Below are 14,385 nucleotides of genomic sequence, written 5' to 3'. Positions count from 1 at the left end.
TACCATCCATGTCTTCCTCCTGTCAGAGGCGGAGTAAATATCATGAAGCCCTTTTCTTACATTACCATTGGAGATATATGCTTCCCTTTTATTCATTTGCTTATTTTCGTTGGATATGTTTATGATGTTAAGTCTTGAGGACGAAATGATGAATAAATGACTGCCTCGTTATCCAAACAGTATTGGAATATCTATCTAGCTCCACATATCAAGGCACCTGGAGGGGAAACAATGTGACATCTTCCCATTGGCATTGACTTGGGAACTCAGACTGACGTTTGATTCCATGATTATCCTTAGCGGATAAGGTAATTGACAGGCATCCTCAAAGCGAAGGGCCTCCGGCTATTAATACGTCTATGGATTCTTGAAGAAACTAATTCACTTTCCTCTGTTTATTCCTCATCTATTTGAACAATCCGTGGAATTTGCATGGTTGTGGAGCGTACAGTTGAGGGCGTACATTTGAACACATGGTTTAAAATACCAGCTGAAAAAACCTTTTGTGTGGTTTATGAATAAACCATGACACGTACACCTCAAACATGTCTCACACACATCTCAATATGCTCTTGATGGTAGTGATTTTATCACATTTCTCAAGGTACTTTATCCTTAACTAACTCTAATCATAACCCCTAATCCCCATTCTAAACCTGACCCTAACCCTGGTGTTGAAGACGGTGAGGGCGGAATAGAGATGCATTAGTAGTATGCGTGTGTGTTGTATGTGTGAAGAAGTAGAAGGCTGTTTAATTTAGATGTTGAGATCAGATTTGATCATGGTTTTAAAAGTGGGTCCAACTTATAACTAGTTAAGCCACTTGAAACTCTTTTTTATATCTCATTCAACTGTATGTAACCTGTGACGTATCCATAGTGAAGTTGAAGGCTGATAGGGGATTTCATATGCAGAAGCGCATTGATTTTACTAACTATAAACGTACTTCACCACTTGAGCGGCGGACAACCACCGAGCGGCGGATTCTCCTGAAAATCATCAAATATTCAACCCAACTGTCTTCAACCATAATTTCTTCACACTTTTTCTTCAAAATGTCTTTATCTCAAGAATCTCACATACAGTGAGTTGGCCATTGCTTCATATAAATTCCAAAATTTTTTTTTTATCAAAGATGAAAGCTTTAAAGATATATGAGATTTTTGAAACTACTCTGTGCAAAATGACCTGCTAACATCAAATCATACCTAGAAACATATATTTATAATCATAAATTATCAGAGATTGAAGAGAAAATTCTTCTCAAGTAATTATTAAATATAAAAAGAGAGGAGTTTTCAATATAATCATAGTTTTTATATAAAATGATATAGACAGCTATAAGATTAATAAATCTATTATACGCAGTTGCTCTAATAAATAACAATATACTCAACTATTATATAGTCTTAATTTATTAATAATTTAAATATTTAAATGTGTTGATTGTTGAATATATCAAATATATAATGATTTTCAAAAAGAATTTATTACTTGATAATGTTCACTGATGATGAAGTATATTAATCAAACAAACTATTCTTTTTTCAAGTCAACTAGTTAACTTCTTTTGAGTTATAGTTATGTAAAATTTTCACTTTATATATATATATATATTAATGAATTTGTATTGAGAAAGTGCTAGAGCTGTATTTGTTAGAATGTCTGGTACAGTTTGATGATCAAATAGGTGATGAATTATTAGTTAGCTATTTTAGAAGAGTTGAGTAATTAGTCTTTCTCTTAGAACCCCTTTTTAACTTTTGCTTCCTGGCAATTAGTTAACCCTCACACATCCCATCACATTCAAAATATATAAAAAAAACGTCATTATACTTTTTCAATACACTACAATGGCTATCAACAACACAGAATCTCTCTCGAAAGCTTTGGCTGATAATCTCAATCTCCCTAATGAACCCCGCCCAGCAACCCTAGCCCTCCATGCTGATGACTCTGTCAACGTCCTCACAGATGTAGCCCCGCCGTTGCACCTCTCAACCACCTTCAGATACTCTGACAACCTTGAAGACCTCATCCCCTGGTCTGACTCCACCGTATGTTCCAACCTACCTACCACGTCCTCAAAATCAAGAACACTGCCATGCCATTGTAGTTTAACAAACTGAAAACCTCATCATTAACCGGGGAAAAAAAAAAAAAAATAATACAGCTTGCCAACCTCCCCGCAACCAACCACATATACTCCCGCCACACCGCCCCCAACACCACTCGTTTTGAAACAATTCTCTCCTCCCTGCTACGCGGGCATGTCATCGCCTACTCTTCTGGCCTCGCCGCACTTCATGCTGCGCTTGTCTTCCTCAATCCGCGCCGCATCTCTGTGGGCGATGGCTACCACGGCTCCCATGGCGTCATCGACATTCAAACCAGGCTGAATGGACTGGTGAAATTACCTCTTCACTGTGATCCGGATGAGTTGCAGAAGGGTGATGCTGTTTTGTTGGAGACGCCCATTAACCCTCATGGGACGGCGTTTGATATCCAGCACTACGCGGACAAAGCCCATGCGCGCGGGGCGTATTTGATTGTCGATAGCACATTTGGTCCACCGGGGTTGCAAGATCCGTTCCTATGGGGGGCTGATTTGGTGTTACATTCAGGCTCGAAGTATCTAGGAGGACATAGTGATATATTATGCGGGGTGTTGGTGACGAAGAGCCAGGAGTGGAAAGACCGGTTGTTAGTTGACCGACTGCATTTGGGATCTGTTATGGGGAATATGGAAGGGTGGCTGGGGGTGAGGAGTCTGCGAACGTTAGAGGTTAGGGTTCAACGACAGAGTGCTAATGCGGAGAGGCTTGTGCGGTGGATGGCGGCAGCGTTAAGTCATCATGGACCAGTTTTTGAAGCGGGGAGTGGTGAGGCTGCTGTTAGGGAAGTTGTAAAGAGTATTTTACATGCGAGTTTACAGAAGGAGGAGTGGGTGAGAAGGCAGATGCCGAATGGGTTTGGGCCGGTGTTTTCGATTACGTTGAAGGAGGTGAAATATGCGAGATTGCTGCCGACAAAGCTAAGACTGTTTCATCATGCAACGAGTCTGGGAGGGGTGGAGTCGTTGATTGAGTGGAGGGCGATGACAGATCCGACGGTTGATCAGAGATTGTTGAGGATAAGTGTTGGGTTGGAGGATTGGAAGGATTTGAAAGAGGATTTGATGCAGGCGATGAGGGGAGTGCTTGAAGGATAGATATTTTTTTTTCTGTCTCATATGCATATCTTTCATATCTATAGAATGGATGGCTACTTTATGTTGTTGATTTTGTAACGTAGTTAATCCACCTTCCGGTCCAACATCGCCTTCTGGCCCACTTCTCTACCATTAATAATTTTACAATCACATACAGCTTTCATGTCATGAAATGACAGACTTCTATCTCATACAATTTGTTGTCAGATGTCTACACTACACACTCGGAACTGAAGGATTTAGATATCTCATTTGAAGATGCTGCAGCTTGCACATATAACATCTGCATCAAATGTAATAAATCTGATTATATTGCAGTCAATCTAGGCGCAGGTAAACGGATGTTTGATTGCCAACTAGGTAAGCTACTTCAATGAAATACTAAGATGATTCCTGAAAGACAGATCTGGAGAAGGCTGTGTCTATACCTCTTTTCTTAGCGCAGTTGCTAGGTCGTTGCTAGGCAGTTTCTGTGGGGTAATCATTTACCGGGTACAAGAGTATTATTTGCGTGGTGGTTGCTATGCCGTTGCTGGGCAGTTGCAATTATCCCTTGCAGCCCAGTGGGTGATCTTACGCCGTTGAGTGGTTCTAACGGAGCCCGTTCTACGCCGCAACTAGCTCAAATACATTAATTTTAAAATATTAGCAGAAGTAAGTTTGTATATTCAATTTTATCTCATTAATCTTTATATAATCTTTCTATCTAGAAAGTAATATCAGTCTTAATTTTCTAATTAATCTGATTCTTCTTCTACTACTAATTTAAAAATTTTATATTTTTTTTTTTTTGAATGACTTTTTACGTAGAGTCTTTTATCATCATTATATTATTAAATTATTTGCTTATTTATGTTATTAAAGTATCTATTATAATACTCTCTAATATATCTTAATGTAATCAATCCTTCCATTTTTTATTGTAGAGATATATAAATTCATGAAAGAGATAGTGGTTGTATATGATGAGTCTCTGAAAGAGAGAGAGGAATGATGTAATAATAGGCTAACCCCCCTGACCTTTCATAACCAAAACTGCTTACGCCCGGATTATTCTGTTTACGCTCTACCTCTTCGCCTAACCTTCCTAGCTTTCATTCTCCTTTTATTTTCCCCTTCTAAATTCGTCCTTTTCGTTTTATAATAGTTAACTACATATGATTACTCAGGAAGAGTCTTGGAAATATCCTTCAAGCTTTTACACGTCAGTTAAAAAGGTTGCTTATATTTACTAAATTTCGGGCCTAACTAGTTAAGTAGTTTACGCTTTTAGTTTAAGTTATTCCAGTGTCCCTATCTGGTCTAGCGCCTTGGTGAGGCACTCATTTGAACACCAAATTCTGAGTTTAACCCCAACCAACAAACAAGCGGGCCGATAAAGATTAGAACTCCCCGCACGCATTCATCGGATACCAGTCCCACCGAGCCAAACCAACCGGAAAATATCTGGTGTCCAACTTCGAACCCCTTGCTAGAATTCGTCCGAACTTGCTACTACATGCCTAACCAGCCGCCGTTCTCTTCTCTTATATTTCCTTGAAAGCATAAATTCGTCCTGGCACCTTAAAAGTTTTCATCGGTGGCAGTGTGCTGAACAAGCGGAAAGGGAGTAACCAACCTAGAACCATCGGCGGAGAGTCAGACCAGAGGATCCGACAAGGAAACAGGCCTGAAAGAGAGGGGAGGGGGATCCTTTTGTTTCTCTGGAGGTAGCCAAGGGAGAGGACGAGTTGGAGGTTTGGCTTTCCCGTTGAAATTTACACTACGGGTTCTACCCCTCCCGTCCATAAGCCTCTTCGTCATCTCCATCTCCATCTCTTTTATCCCCCCACCTTCGATATATATTATGTATATATCCTATATCCCCATCCGTTACTTCCCTAGGTAAAACTGCTTCCGGAACAATGGCTCCCCCAACCTTCCAAATCCACTACTTCTCCACGGCCTCCTCCTACACGAAAAAGCAAACAGAATCCCTTCCCGCTCCCCTCCCACTCTCCAAACTCTTCGATCTCCTCGAGTCACGATACCCGGGTATTAAAGAGAAAGTGCTGGTTAGCTGTGCGGTTAGTGTTGGGTTAGAGTATGTCGATGTCGATGCTGATGTGGTAAATGTGGATGGCAAGGAAAGGAAGGATGCTAGAGATGTTCGGATGATAGGCCCTGGGGAGGAGGTGGCGATTATTCCACCTGTTAGTTCGGGATAGAAGGGTTTGTTATTTGGGGGAGAAAAGGGGGATAAGGGGACCTTTTTATTGGTCTATATTTCGAGGAGAGGGAATTGGACCGATGTTCGTTTTGATGCCCAATGCCCCCTAGGGTATTTTTGGATGCAGGAGTTTGAATGCGCACAATATGCCGGCTACCGCTTGGGGATGATTGAGATATTTGTGGGGTCTTTTGTTCAGATGTTTAGAGATAACTTTTGCGGGATGATATCAACTCTCCCTGTGTTGAAATGTTCTTCTCAATTAGATTTCAGACAGTTGTTGTATCGTTACATGCAGGTTGAGGCAGCAGAGTTGCAGAGAGGAATTCATGAAATACCCCATCCATTCTCTGTTCATTTGTGGACAACTTGAGACCATTTTCATGCATTGCAAACTGTAAAGGGAAGAGAAAGAAGATTCACAAAAGAGATTTTCACCACATTTCCTAATTTCATAACATTAACATCCCATGCAACCTCTCCGGCCTCCTTTGTGTCTCCTTTGCCACACCTTAAATATATCGACTCGGGCCAGTTTCGTAGTTTACGATGGCGGAGTCAGCTGGAAGACATGATCAGCCTCAGCAATAGTAGGTTGCCATTTGATGTTATTCATCGCGTAGATCTCTGCAGCCACTTGCCACTCCTTGGCACCTTCCAAGGAGGCGGTTCGGATGACGTATTTGGGTCCGGCTACGGTCTGGTGATGGTAGATGTGGGTTGTGCAATTGGGGCAGAAGAAGCAGTGTACGGGGTTTCCTGTGTATGATGCGTTGATGAGCAGGTTACAATCTGATGGTTTGTTTATCTGCATTATGTATACGAGAGGGATGAATAATAAATAGGGGTAAGGGGTTGGGGGTGGGGGTGGGCAAGGGCAAGGGCAAGGGCAAGGGCAAGGGCGGGGACGGAATGCATGTGTGTGGCAAGGGGGATATACGCATGGTTGCGTAGGAATGGGAGGGGAGATACCCGAATCGCCGTCATATGTGTATGAGCCCAAGTTGCCCTTTGTGAGTTCAAAATTCTCCTTTGGGACAATCTGGTTTAGGGTGTAATCACTGCCGTTAATCACTTTGCAAGCATCGCAGTGGCTGGATGATAGAGAGTGTTCTGTTAGCTTAATGTACCGGATATCTAGACACCGGGTGGAGAATGATTCAAAAACGGAGAAGACAAGAAGAGCACCAGAGAATATGACTGAGAGACTCCATCTTAACAGCGAACTCTGTCTGGCCACAGTGGCAGCGTCCTTTAACGGTGGTCATTTTGGAGGGATTTGTCAAAATTGCTCGTATTGAGGAAGGGTATTTCGGTAGGTATGGATAACGTAGAGGGTTGAAATGTGACCGGTGGGAAGTCAATCAATTAACTAGTCAACCAGTTGTACTTGCTACGCTGAAAGGTGAGTTCGATGGTCAGGGCAGGGCAATGCCGCCGGCTGTTATATAGTTATAGTTATTTGTGTCCTTTATGATTATGTTGTGTTGTGCCTCTCAGAACCAAAAGCCCTTCATCCCGCCCCTGCAGGATTTGAGTTCCCTACCATCCACTCCCCATGCTTAAGGAATAACGTCTAAATGACAATGAGGATGACAATTACCTCTGAGCTGAGAAGACCCCGATGACGTCTGCGTAGCTGCTTGATGTAAAATCCATCTCAGAATAGCCTATTACATCTACCGAGAAACTCCATGTGTGTTAACTTGATCCTTTCCTGTGGTTTCACGCAATTGTCATCTGGGCGTCCATTAGCAAGTGAAATCAGCATAGATTTGTCAACCTGACGCAGAGCTGGTTCACACAAAGATTTGGCAAGAAGGGGACGGTAAGCTCTTCATTTTCTTCGGTAATATCTCCCGGTCTAGGTCGTATTTCTTTTCCACATCCGTGTTGCAACGAGAAACAACTATCAAGCAGTTCATGGGGGAAGTTAATCTCTTGCCAGACGCCTATTTCCAGTCGAATCCCTACCAGTTTACGTCGCCAATTCTTCCCTGTTCATGTCAATCAAAGTACGGAGGTAGGTCGGAGCTAAAAATATGCATGAAAGTGTCCAATGTGAGGTTGCACTAAAGCGTTGGGTCGTTTCACGGGAGGGAATTCCAAATACCCCCCGTCCCAAGCTCGCGACAGTCAAAAGTTTTCAGAAAAAGATTTCAGCTCCTGCATAATGAACTCGTTGTTTCTTGTCCTGAAGGATTTTTCTTATTCGTTTTTTCCCGCCACACATCGTCAAATGACAGTGATCATGCTTATCAGATCCTCAGCCAATCAAGCCAGCTCGGGGCAGCGAGCACGATTTCGCTGCTGTTCTTGAATTATGAGAAATTGACATTTGTCATTCGTTCAGCATGGGGCGTGAGCTTCGGGACCGCTGCATCAGTTGAGAAATTTTAGTCACCTTGCCGAGGCTAATTGACGGCCTCATACCTCAACTATTCAGGTCTTTATATCTTTCAAGCCTTCTGAATCATCGTGCTGGGTCGTGGTTGTCACAGAGTGTTGATGGAAGCTCTCAACTGACTATATCATAGCAGTTGTACGGATGCGATTGATACGGACTAGTGAGGTGAACTTGACAATATAGAAGGACGTCCCGGGCGCAGAATAGCGCAGGAATGAGCGATCGTATGATGAAGTTTGATAGCTGAATCAAATAAGAGAGAGGAGAAGGAGATTCATCTCTGTATATAACTAGTTGTTCCGTATTGCGGGTGATACCAAGGTCCTCATTCAAACAGCTCCGGCCTCCACACCAACTAACCAACATTCCATACTTTGCTCTAGTTACGTGACAGCTGCCATCCATCTTAAAGCCACAATGCCTCAAGTGTTTTTGAGATCATGCTGATTTGCCTCCTCTTCTTACCTTGGACCCGTTTTCTTGGTTATCCGCTCAGTTGCCATGTTCACATCATATTCCGTACTTTGGATCCAGTTAGGTAAACGGAATTGATTGAATATTGTGGATGCCTATGGCCCCGAGTCAGACTAACTGCCTGTTAGTAACCCTGGGATGAATTACTTCAAGGTTACTAGAGACTTATCCCAATGTACAGTATCCACAGTACAATCTGTCACCTTCAGACTTCCATACGCTTTATCTTTCGGAATCTTAAATATCACTGGTCTTCTGAGATCTTGAGGCCCGTTAAATGATAGAAGCTTGTCATGAAATAGTTACTTGGAGGCAGCAAAAACCAGGGATGATGGACTCTTACAATTGTGAAGCCAAACAACTTCTTTATTCCCCAAATGGGGTTGTCTCCAGAGATATCGTGTAAATACATACAAACAATCTATCAGAGAATTCTTCCATTGTGTGAATACAGTATAGGATTGCCCGGAACCTCAAGCGCGTAATGATTGGATGGAATATTTAAATCGAGGATCGTAACAACATATTCCGATTAGAACAGCCATCTTTTAGTAAGAAGCAGCGCAGGACCAAAGATAAATGCAAGGCCACACAATAATAGGAATTTAAAACAGAACAATAGGACTGGCAATCACTCACATTTGGGAATAAGTTTGAAAAAGACATCGCAAACTTGCATCAAAGGCTGTTGGCAATCTAGAATCCGCATTGAGAGAGGTTGATGCGAGAAAAAGATATGTGGCATTTTTTGACTCCAATAAGTGGTTGAGCGTATCAGCATCTGTCCCAGGGCATATATATTTCTCGCATTTCCCCAATTGCCAAGGCAGCCGCTGATTCATGAGAAATATGATACGTTTGACTCCTTTTGTCTGTATTCTTACGCCGATATCCTTGCAGAGCCTGTAGAGGTTTTTGTTGGTGAAGTAAACTGTGGTTTAACCTCACTGTAACTAACTACCTTACAGACTCGTAGGAACTACGGCATGGGGTGATAGAACGGGTTTCTGCCAGACCTCGTCTACATCACAGGCCCTATCATGGAAACAAGGAGCGAAATCGCTCCTCATACCAATGTTGGTGAGATCGCCCCCTGCACTTTTGCGACCTTGAAGCATGAGATAGAAGCCATGGGCTGGCCGAGCAGAGTGGTAGTTAACTAAAGAATCCAGCTGACACGCGATTGTTGAGCATTTGAAGCCCATTAATTACCTTCTGTTGTTAAGAGTCCCTCCCACTCTGATCTACCAAATGATGCTCTGGATAGAGCAGGACATGGGGGATATCATCATCAGTACTCCAAAATCCTCAGAAATAAGATCCATGATCTGAAATATCGGATATCTCTTCGTCAGCCACTGGCCTTTCGCACCCTCGAAACGAGAGACGCGCGGAGATCGGTGTGCTGCTCCAAGGGCCATTCAAGGTAAAAAAACGCAGTGCTTGCATGCAGTCTGATACATTGGATGTTCCTCCAAACTTCCGGACACGAAATTGACGAGTCCATGGCGCTTCCGCTAATTACTTAATGTTTGCTTGTTGCTCTTCTACCAAAGTCGCACCACAGATCGTCCAATGGATGGTTGGAATAATTTCCAAACATTGGAAACGTTGGATCGCTCTCACGTGATCGCCAGCGTGAATGGAGTTTCGAACTCAGCGTGAAGAGAACAACAGCTAAAGGGTAGATTGTTTTGTGACTGAATTTTGGATCAATTTCAAACCAGCTTCAGGATGGTTGGGATTGAGAACAAGCTGCCTGGAATACCGAGGGAATGGCTGGATTCGCCTCCCCCCGGCCAATTTTTGGCCACAATTCCACTATATATCTCCTGGTTAATGCTCAGCTCAACAGCTCAACAGCCTACAAAACATCATCTACCTAGGTAAAAGCAAGAATATGCCTTGCAGGGCATATTGTTGTTGAATTGTGTGAGCTCCATTCTCTTTTACCACATAATACATACATATCTTGCTATAACTACCTGTTTTCAATTTTCTTTGTCCGAACTGCAGTGCATGTACAGTACAATGAGGAAATCGTTGCAAACCTCATCTCCAATCCCGCTCGCATGTCGTGCTTGTCGGAAAAAGCATTTGAAGTGTGACGGCTTACACCCGGTGTGTAGCCGGTGTCGTAAAACACGCTCGTTTTGCGAGTACACTCCTTCTCGCCGGGGCTACAGGTCCACCCCGAAGCCAACTATTGGGGAGAGGACCTCTTCTACGAGCTCTCCACGTAGCTCTGGCGCCCAGTCTTACAGCAGTCAAACTCAAACATCACAATCGGCGAATAGCTTCGATTTCAACAATGTCGTGCAGACTCCTGAATGGGCAGCTCAGGACAATTCGATCGACCCGGGCAATTTATCCACAGTATCATCGGATCAGTCACCACTAGCAGTTTTAGATCAAGGGATTTTACGTCGCAACAACCTCCTTTCGGATGACTATCCATCCTCCGATGAGAGCGATGCATACCTTGTTGATTTTTATTACGCCTTTTTCCACGACTCTCATCCCATACTGCCTCCTGCCCACCTACTACATTTCATTTCTCCTTTTCCATATTGTTTGAAAGCGGTAATGAAATTTGTTGGCGCGCATTTTGCTTTTGAAGTGTCTACTGATGCATACAAATTGGCTGCTGCGAAAGCCCTTGAAAGTGATCCGGAATGGTCCTACCAGAGAGTTCAAGCTCTCCTTATCTTCGCAACGGTACTCCATGCGCGAAATGACCGCGAAGAGGCAATTTCCTCATTCTCTATTGCGGTAACATTAGCCATTGAACTGGGTATGCACAGGAAATCATTCGTGGAGACACTTGCAGGCCATAATTTTGTCCGTGAAGAGAGTCTCCGACGAACGTGGTGGGAACTTTACATGACAGATGTCATGTTCGGTGCTTTTGACCACTGTACCATGAAAATCGGAAATTTGACAATGGATGTTCGACTTCCCAGCGAAGATGTTAGCTACTCAACGGGCATCTCTCTCGTTGACCCACCATCGGTAACCCAATTCTACAACCGTATCTTCGCCGAAGACCAACCCAAATACTCATCCTTCTGCTACGCTGTTGAAGCAACTCACCTGTTGAGGAGGGGAGTAGTTCTGGGTGCCACACTCGAAGACAACGTGCGGGACCAAGTAGAGTCTCTCGAGGCCAACATTGGCAGCTGGTTCCGCCATACCCCAGAAGACAGACCCAATGCCCTATGCATTGACGGGACTGTGGACCAGGTGCTGTTCCGCGCTTACATGCTCGTCCACTGTGCCTCCATATATGTCCATCTCCCAAGGTCTTGTCTGATGGCCTCACCAACCGCCAATGCCAGTATCGCCTGTGCCCGTCGGGGAACGTATCTCCCACCAACGTCACACACGCTCACACACGCCGCCAAAGCGCTCGAGGCCGCGAATGGGATGGTTGCACTGGGCTCCATCCGTTCCCCTCTCCTTAGACATACTCCTTTTTTTATCTGCGGCCTTGTCCTTGGCGCGGTCGTTGAATTGTGCGCCTGCTCCGTCAATGTCGGGACGACCATCGAACCGCGTCGGGACCGCATTGCGCTGATTGTCGGGGAACTCAAGGCGCTGGATCGCACGTGGGCGCTGGCGCATCAGGTTATGTGGCATATCAAGATGTTGGCGAGGGAGGTTTTGGAGATCTGTGTGCTGCCGGCTGCAGAGGACTTGGCCGACCCAGGCCCGGATGTTAACTCGCTACTCAGCAGTGATATGTGGCTGGGTGATATTAGGATGGACCCTATGTAGTGTTTTGGTGTTGGTATTTCTGTTTTCTTCTTCCTCATATTCTTCCCACTTTTGTTATTTAGGGAATTTCTTTTAACACAGAAAAAAAATAATCAGTAATTGACATGCCGGTATAGTTTCTGATTATTCCGGCATCAGGAGGAATGAGAATACGGGGTAATGGCTGAAAGAAATACATAAAAAGAACAGAAAAGAACAGAAAAGAAATTGTTTACCCTCTCAAGTGATTCCCGTTCGATTGACTTGTATTATTTTTCTCCTTACTCCTCGGTTATTTTTGCTGAGATACCTATATCTGCCGGTTCCAATTAAGCGATATCCGCTCCTCACAACGTGCACTTCTGCAGCAAGCCATGCAATATCAAAATGCTTGGAAACCTTGACCTGCTTCAAAACTCCAAGCAAACCAATCACCAAGCTCTTTTGAGGAATGGATTGGTTACAGACCTACGTAAACTACACGCAGGAGGCCACAACGTTTGTCCTGCTAGAGAAAAAAGATTCTTCCCTTCTGCTGTTCTGTTTTTCTCTGTTCTTCTCCTACTTTTGTGTCTTCCACCGGTTCGTTGCTCTTGTTATCTTAACAATTAAAATTCGAAAATCCAGCCATGACGGGCTTCTCGCGGCCGACCCATGACATCATCATTTGGGATCCATCTCACCCACGGATCCACCGTGATTTGAAACCGAATGGATCTGTGCAAAGAAAGGAAGAACCCAAGGGCCAAAACGACCCAACCAAAAAAGGGAGAAAAGAAAAACATCAGTAATATAAAGTTTAGCTTTATATATTGATATGGAAACTATTTCTGATTTGTTACAAGGTCTTTAACTCAGGATCTCATTCAGGTGTAAGACACAAGCAAGCAAGCAAGCAGGCGGCGATGTTTAAGACTCGGGTTTTGGCCCCGCACTGGAGCCCGATGAAATACGGGTCTAAATCCGTCATAAAATATTGGATCCCGCCACCACTCAGCGGCGGCAGAGATACTATGCCTCGGGCACCGGATCCACAACCATGGGGATTGATGGCTCGCGAAGAAGCCGAAGGATGTAAATCGATTATTAACGAGAACGGAGTTTTGTAGTTATTTCATGTAATTGAGCTGTAAGTTAGTTACCGATTGCTCACCAGGGCTGGAAAAATGTAAATACAGTTGGAAAGGGAAATGTGATATCAGAAGAGTATTATTGAGGAAGGAGTTTAGGCATTTCGCCTGTTTCACTACTAGGGCCTGCGTGAACCATGATCGATAGCTGTCTATTAAGAGAGGAGCCGTGATTTAGGGGGTTACACGCATGTGCTGGAGGTCGCCTGAGCTTGAGGAGGCGATTTCATTTGGCCCTGCGACATGCAACACACCGGCTGTTCTTTGGGACACAGCAGTGGGTAGGAGAGCAATCGAGAGGTGTCTGTTGTATTCTATTGCATAATAAAAAGTGTGTGCTGGAGATCTACAGGCTTGTTCATCTGCAGCTTGATTGAACATTGACTCAGAGGAGACCAAAGCTCAGATAATATCAGTAGTAACTCCATTTCCTATGGATGACTCTCGAATGTGGCTGCGACTAGAGGAAACATCTATGCATAATATTTCGGCAAAAAGAGAGGTATTAAAATAGATACATAAATCATATGTGCAGAACATGCATACATACAAGGATAAGATCAGGGTATGAAGCTGATGTGGATCGGATGCTTGACTTTTTTCTCGCTCTCTGACCCACTGATGCACCATCCATGGGCTGTAGCCCAATGTCCCTCCTACCTCTTCCTCAACACCAGCGCACCCCATCCGAAAATCCGGTACACCACCGTAATAGCGAGCAGAATGCCTACCCACTTCCCAGTCCTTCCCGTCGCATACCCGAATGACTGTAGCACCCCTACGCCAGCGATCTTACACTCCGACGCCAGGTCGCTGGCAAACATACATTGACAACCGGACCCACACTCAAAAGTTCTCGTCGCAAACTCATTAACCATCATGCCCTGAAATACGTAGGCCTGGTAATCGATGTAGTGGAAAACGTAGCGCCAGAAGACATTGAGAACGGTAGGGGACACCATGAAACCGCCCACGCACATCCAGAGGCCATTGGTGAAAGCGGTGAGGGCGAGGGCAATGACAAAGTTGGGGAAGAGAGAGGCAATGAGGACGACGAGAGATTCGGCGGCGAGCAGGTCAAGGAATAACCACATGACGAAGGTGAAGAAGCCAGTTGCGGGTGTTTTGGTAGTTTACGAGCCAGAAGGAGACGATAGCGAAGATGATTGTGATTAAGACTGTGGTGTGTGTGTGTGT

General features: G+C 44.2%; 6 protein-coding genes across 6 annotated transcripts; 4 read left to right on the top strand and 2 right to left on the bottom strand.

The window, feature by feature from the left end:
* Positions 1-1,854: 1,854 nt before the first annotated feature.
* On the top strand, positions 1,855-3,212 carry PADG_04356 (uncharacterized protein; the record flags this gene model as incomplete). Its single annotated transcript, XM_010761516.1, has 2 exons — positions 1,855-2,058; positions 2,175-3,212. 2 exons carry the CDS (start codon positions 1,855-1,857, stop codon positions 3,210-3,212), a joined length of 1,242 nt encoding a protein of 413 aa, XP_010759818.1.
* Positions 3,213-5,116: 1,904 nt separating this feature from the next.
* Positions 5,117-5,419, top strand: PADG_04355 (uncharacterized protein; the record flags this gene model as incomplete). Its single annotated transcript, XM_010761515.1, has 1 exon — positions 5,117-5,419. One exon carries the CDS (start codon positions 5,117-5,119, stop codon positions 5,417-5,419), a length of 303 nt encoding a protein of 100 aa, XP_010759817.1.
* A 546-nt stretch (positions 5,420-5,965) lies between these two features.
* Positions 5,966-6,689, bottom strand: PADG_04354 (uncharacterized protein; the record flags this gene model as incomplete). The annotated part of the gene is made up of 3 exons (XM_010761124.1): positions 5,966-6,229; positions 6,362-6,515; positions 6,649-6,689. The coding sequence occupies 3 exons, from the start codon at positions 6,687-6,689 to the stop codon at positions 5,966-5,968; spliced, it is 459 nt and encodes a 152-aa protein (XP_010759426.1).
* A 3,644-nt stretch (positions 6,690-10,333) lies between these two features.
* On the top strand, positions 10,334-12,079 carry PADG_04353 (uncharacterized protein; the record flags this gene model as incomplete). Its single annotated transcript, XM_010761514.1, has 1 exon — positions 10,334-12,079. One exon carries the CDS (start codon positions 10,334-10,336, stop codon positions 12,077-12,079), a length of 1,746 nt encoding a protein of 581 aa, XP_010759816.1.
* Positions 12,080-12,445: 366 nt separating this feature from the next.
* Positions 12,446-13,167, top strand: PADG_11754 (uncharacterized protein; the record flags this gene model as incomplete). Its single annotated transcript, XM_010761680.1, has 2 exons — positions 12,446-12,556; positions 12,904-13,167. The coding sequence occupies 2 exons, from the start codon at positions 12,446-12,448 to the stop codon at positions 13,165-13,167; spliced, it is 375 nt and encodes a 124-aa protein (XP_010759982.1).
* A 677-nt stretch (positions 13,168-13,844) lies between these two features.
* Positions 13,845-14,282, bottom strand: PADG_11753 (uncharacterized protein; the record flags this gene model as incomplete). The annotated part of the gene is made up of 1 exon (XM_010761679.1): positions 13,845-14,282. The coding sequence occupies one exon, from the start codon at positions 14,280-14,282 to the stop codon at positions 13,845-13,847; it is 438 nt and encodes a 145-aa protein (XP_010759981.1).
* Between the last annotated feature and the right edge of the window lie 103 nt (positions 14,283-14,385).

This window comes from Paracoccidioides brasiliensis (assembly GCF_000150735.1).
Source record: "Paracoccidioides brasiliensis Pb18 unplaced genomic scaffold supercont2.4, whole genome shotgun sequence".
Classification (NCBI taxonomy): domain Eukaryota; kingdom Fungi; phylum Ascomycota; class Eurotiomycetes; order Onygenales; family Ajellomycetaceae; genus Paracoccidioides; species Paracoccidioides brasiliensis.
This window is presented reverse-complemented; position numbering and strand designations above follow the sequence as displayed.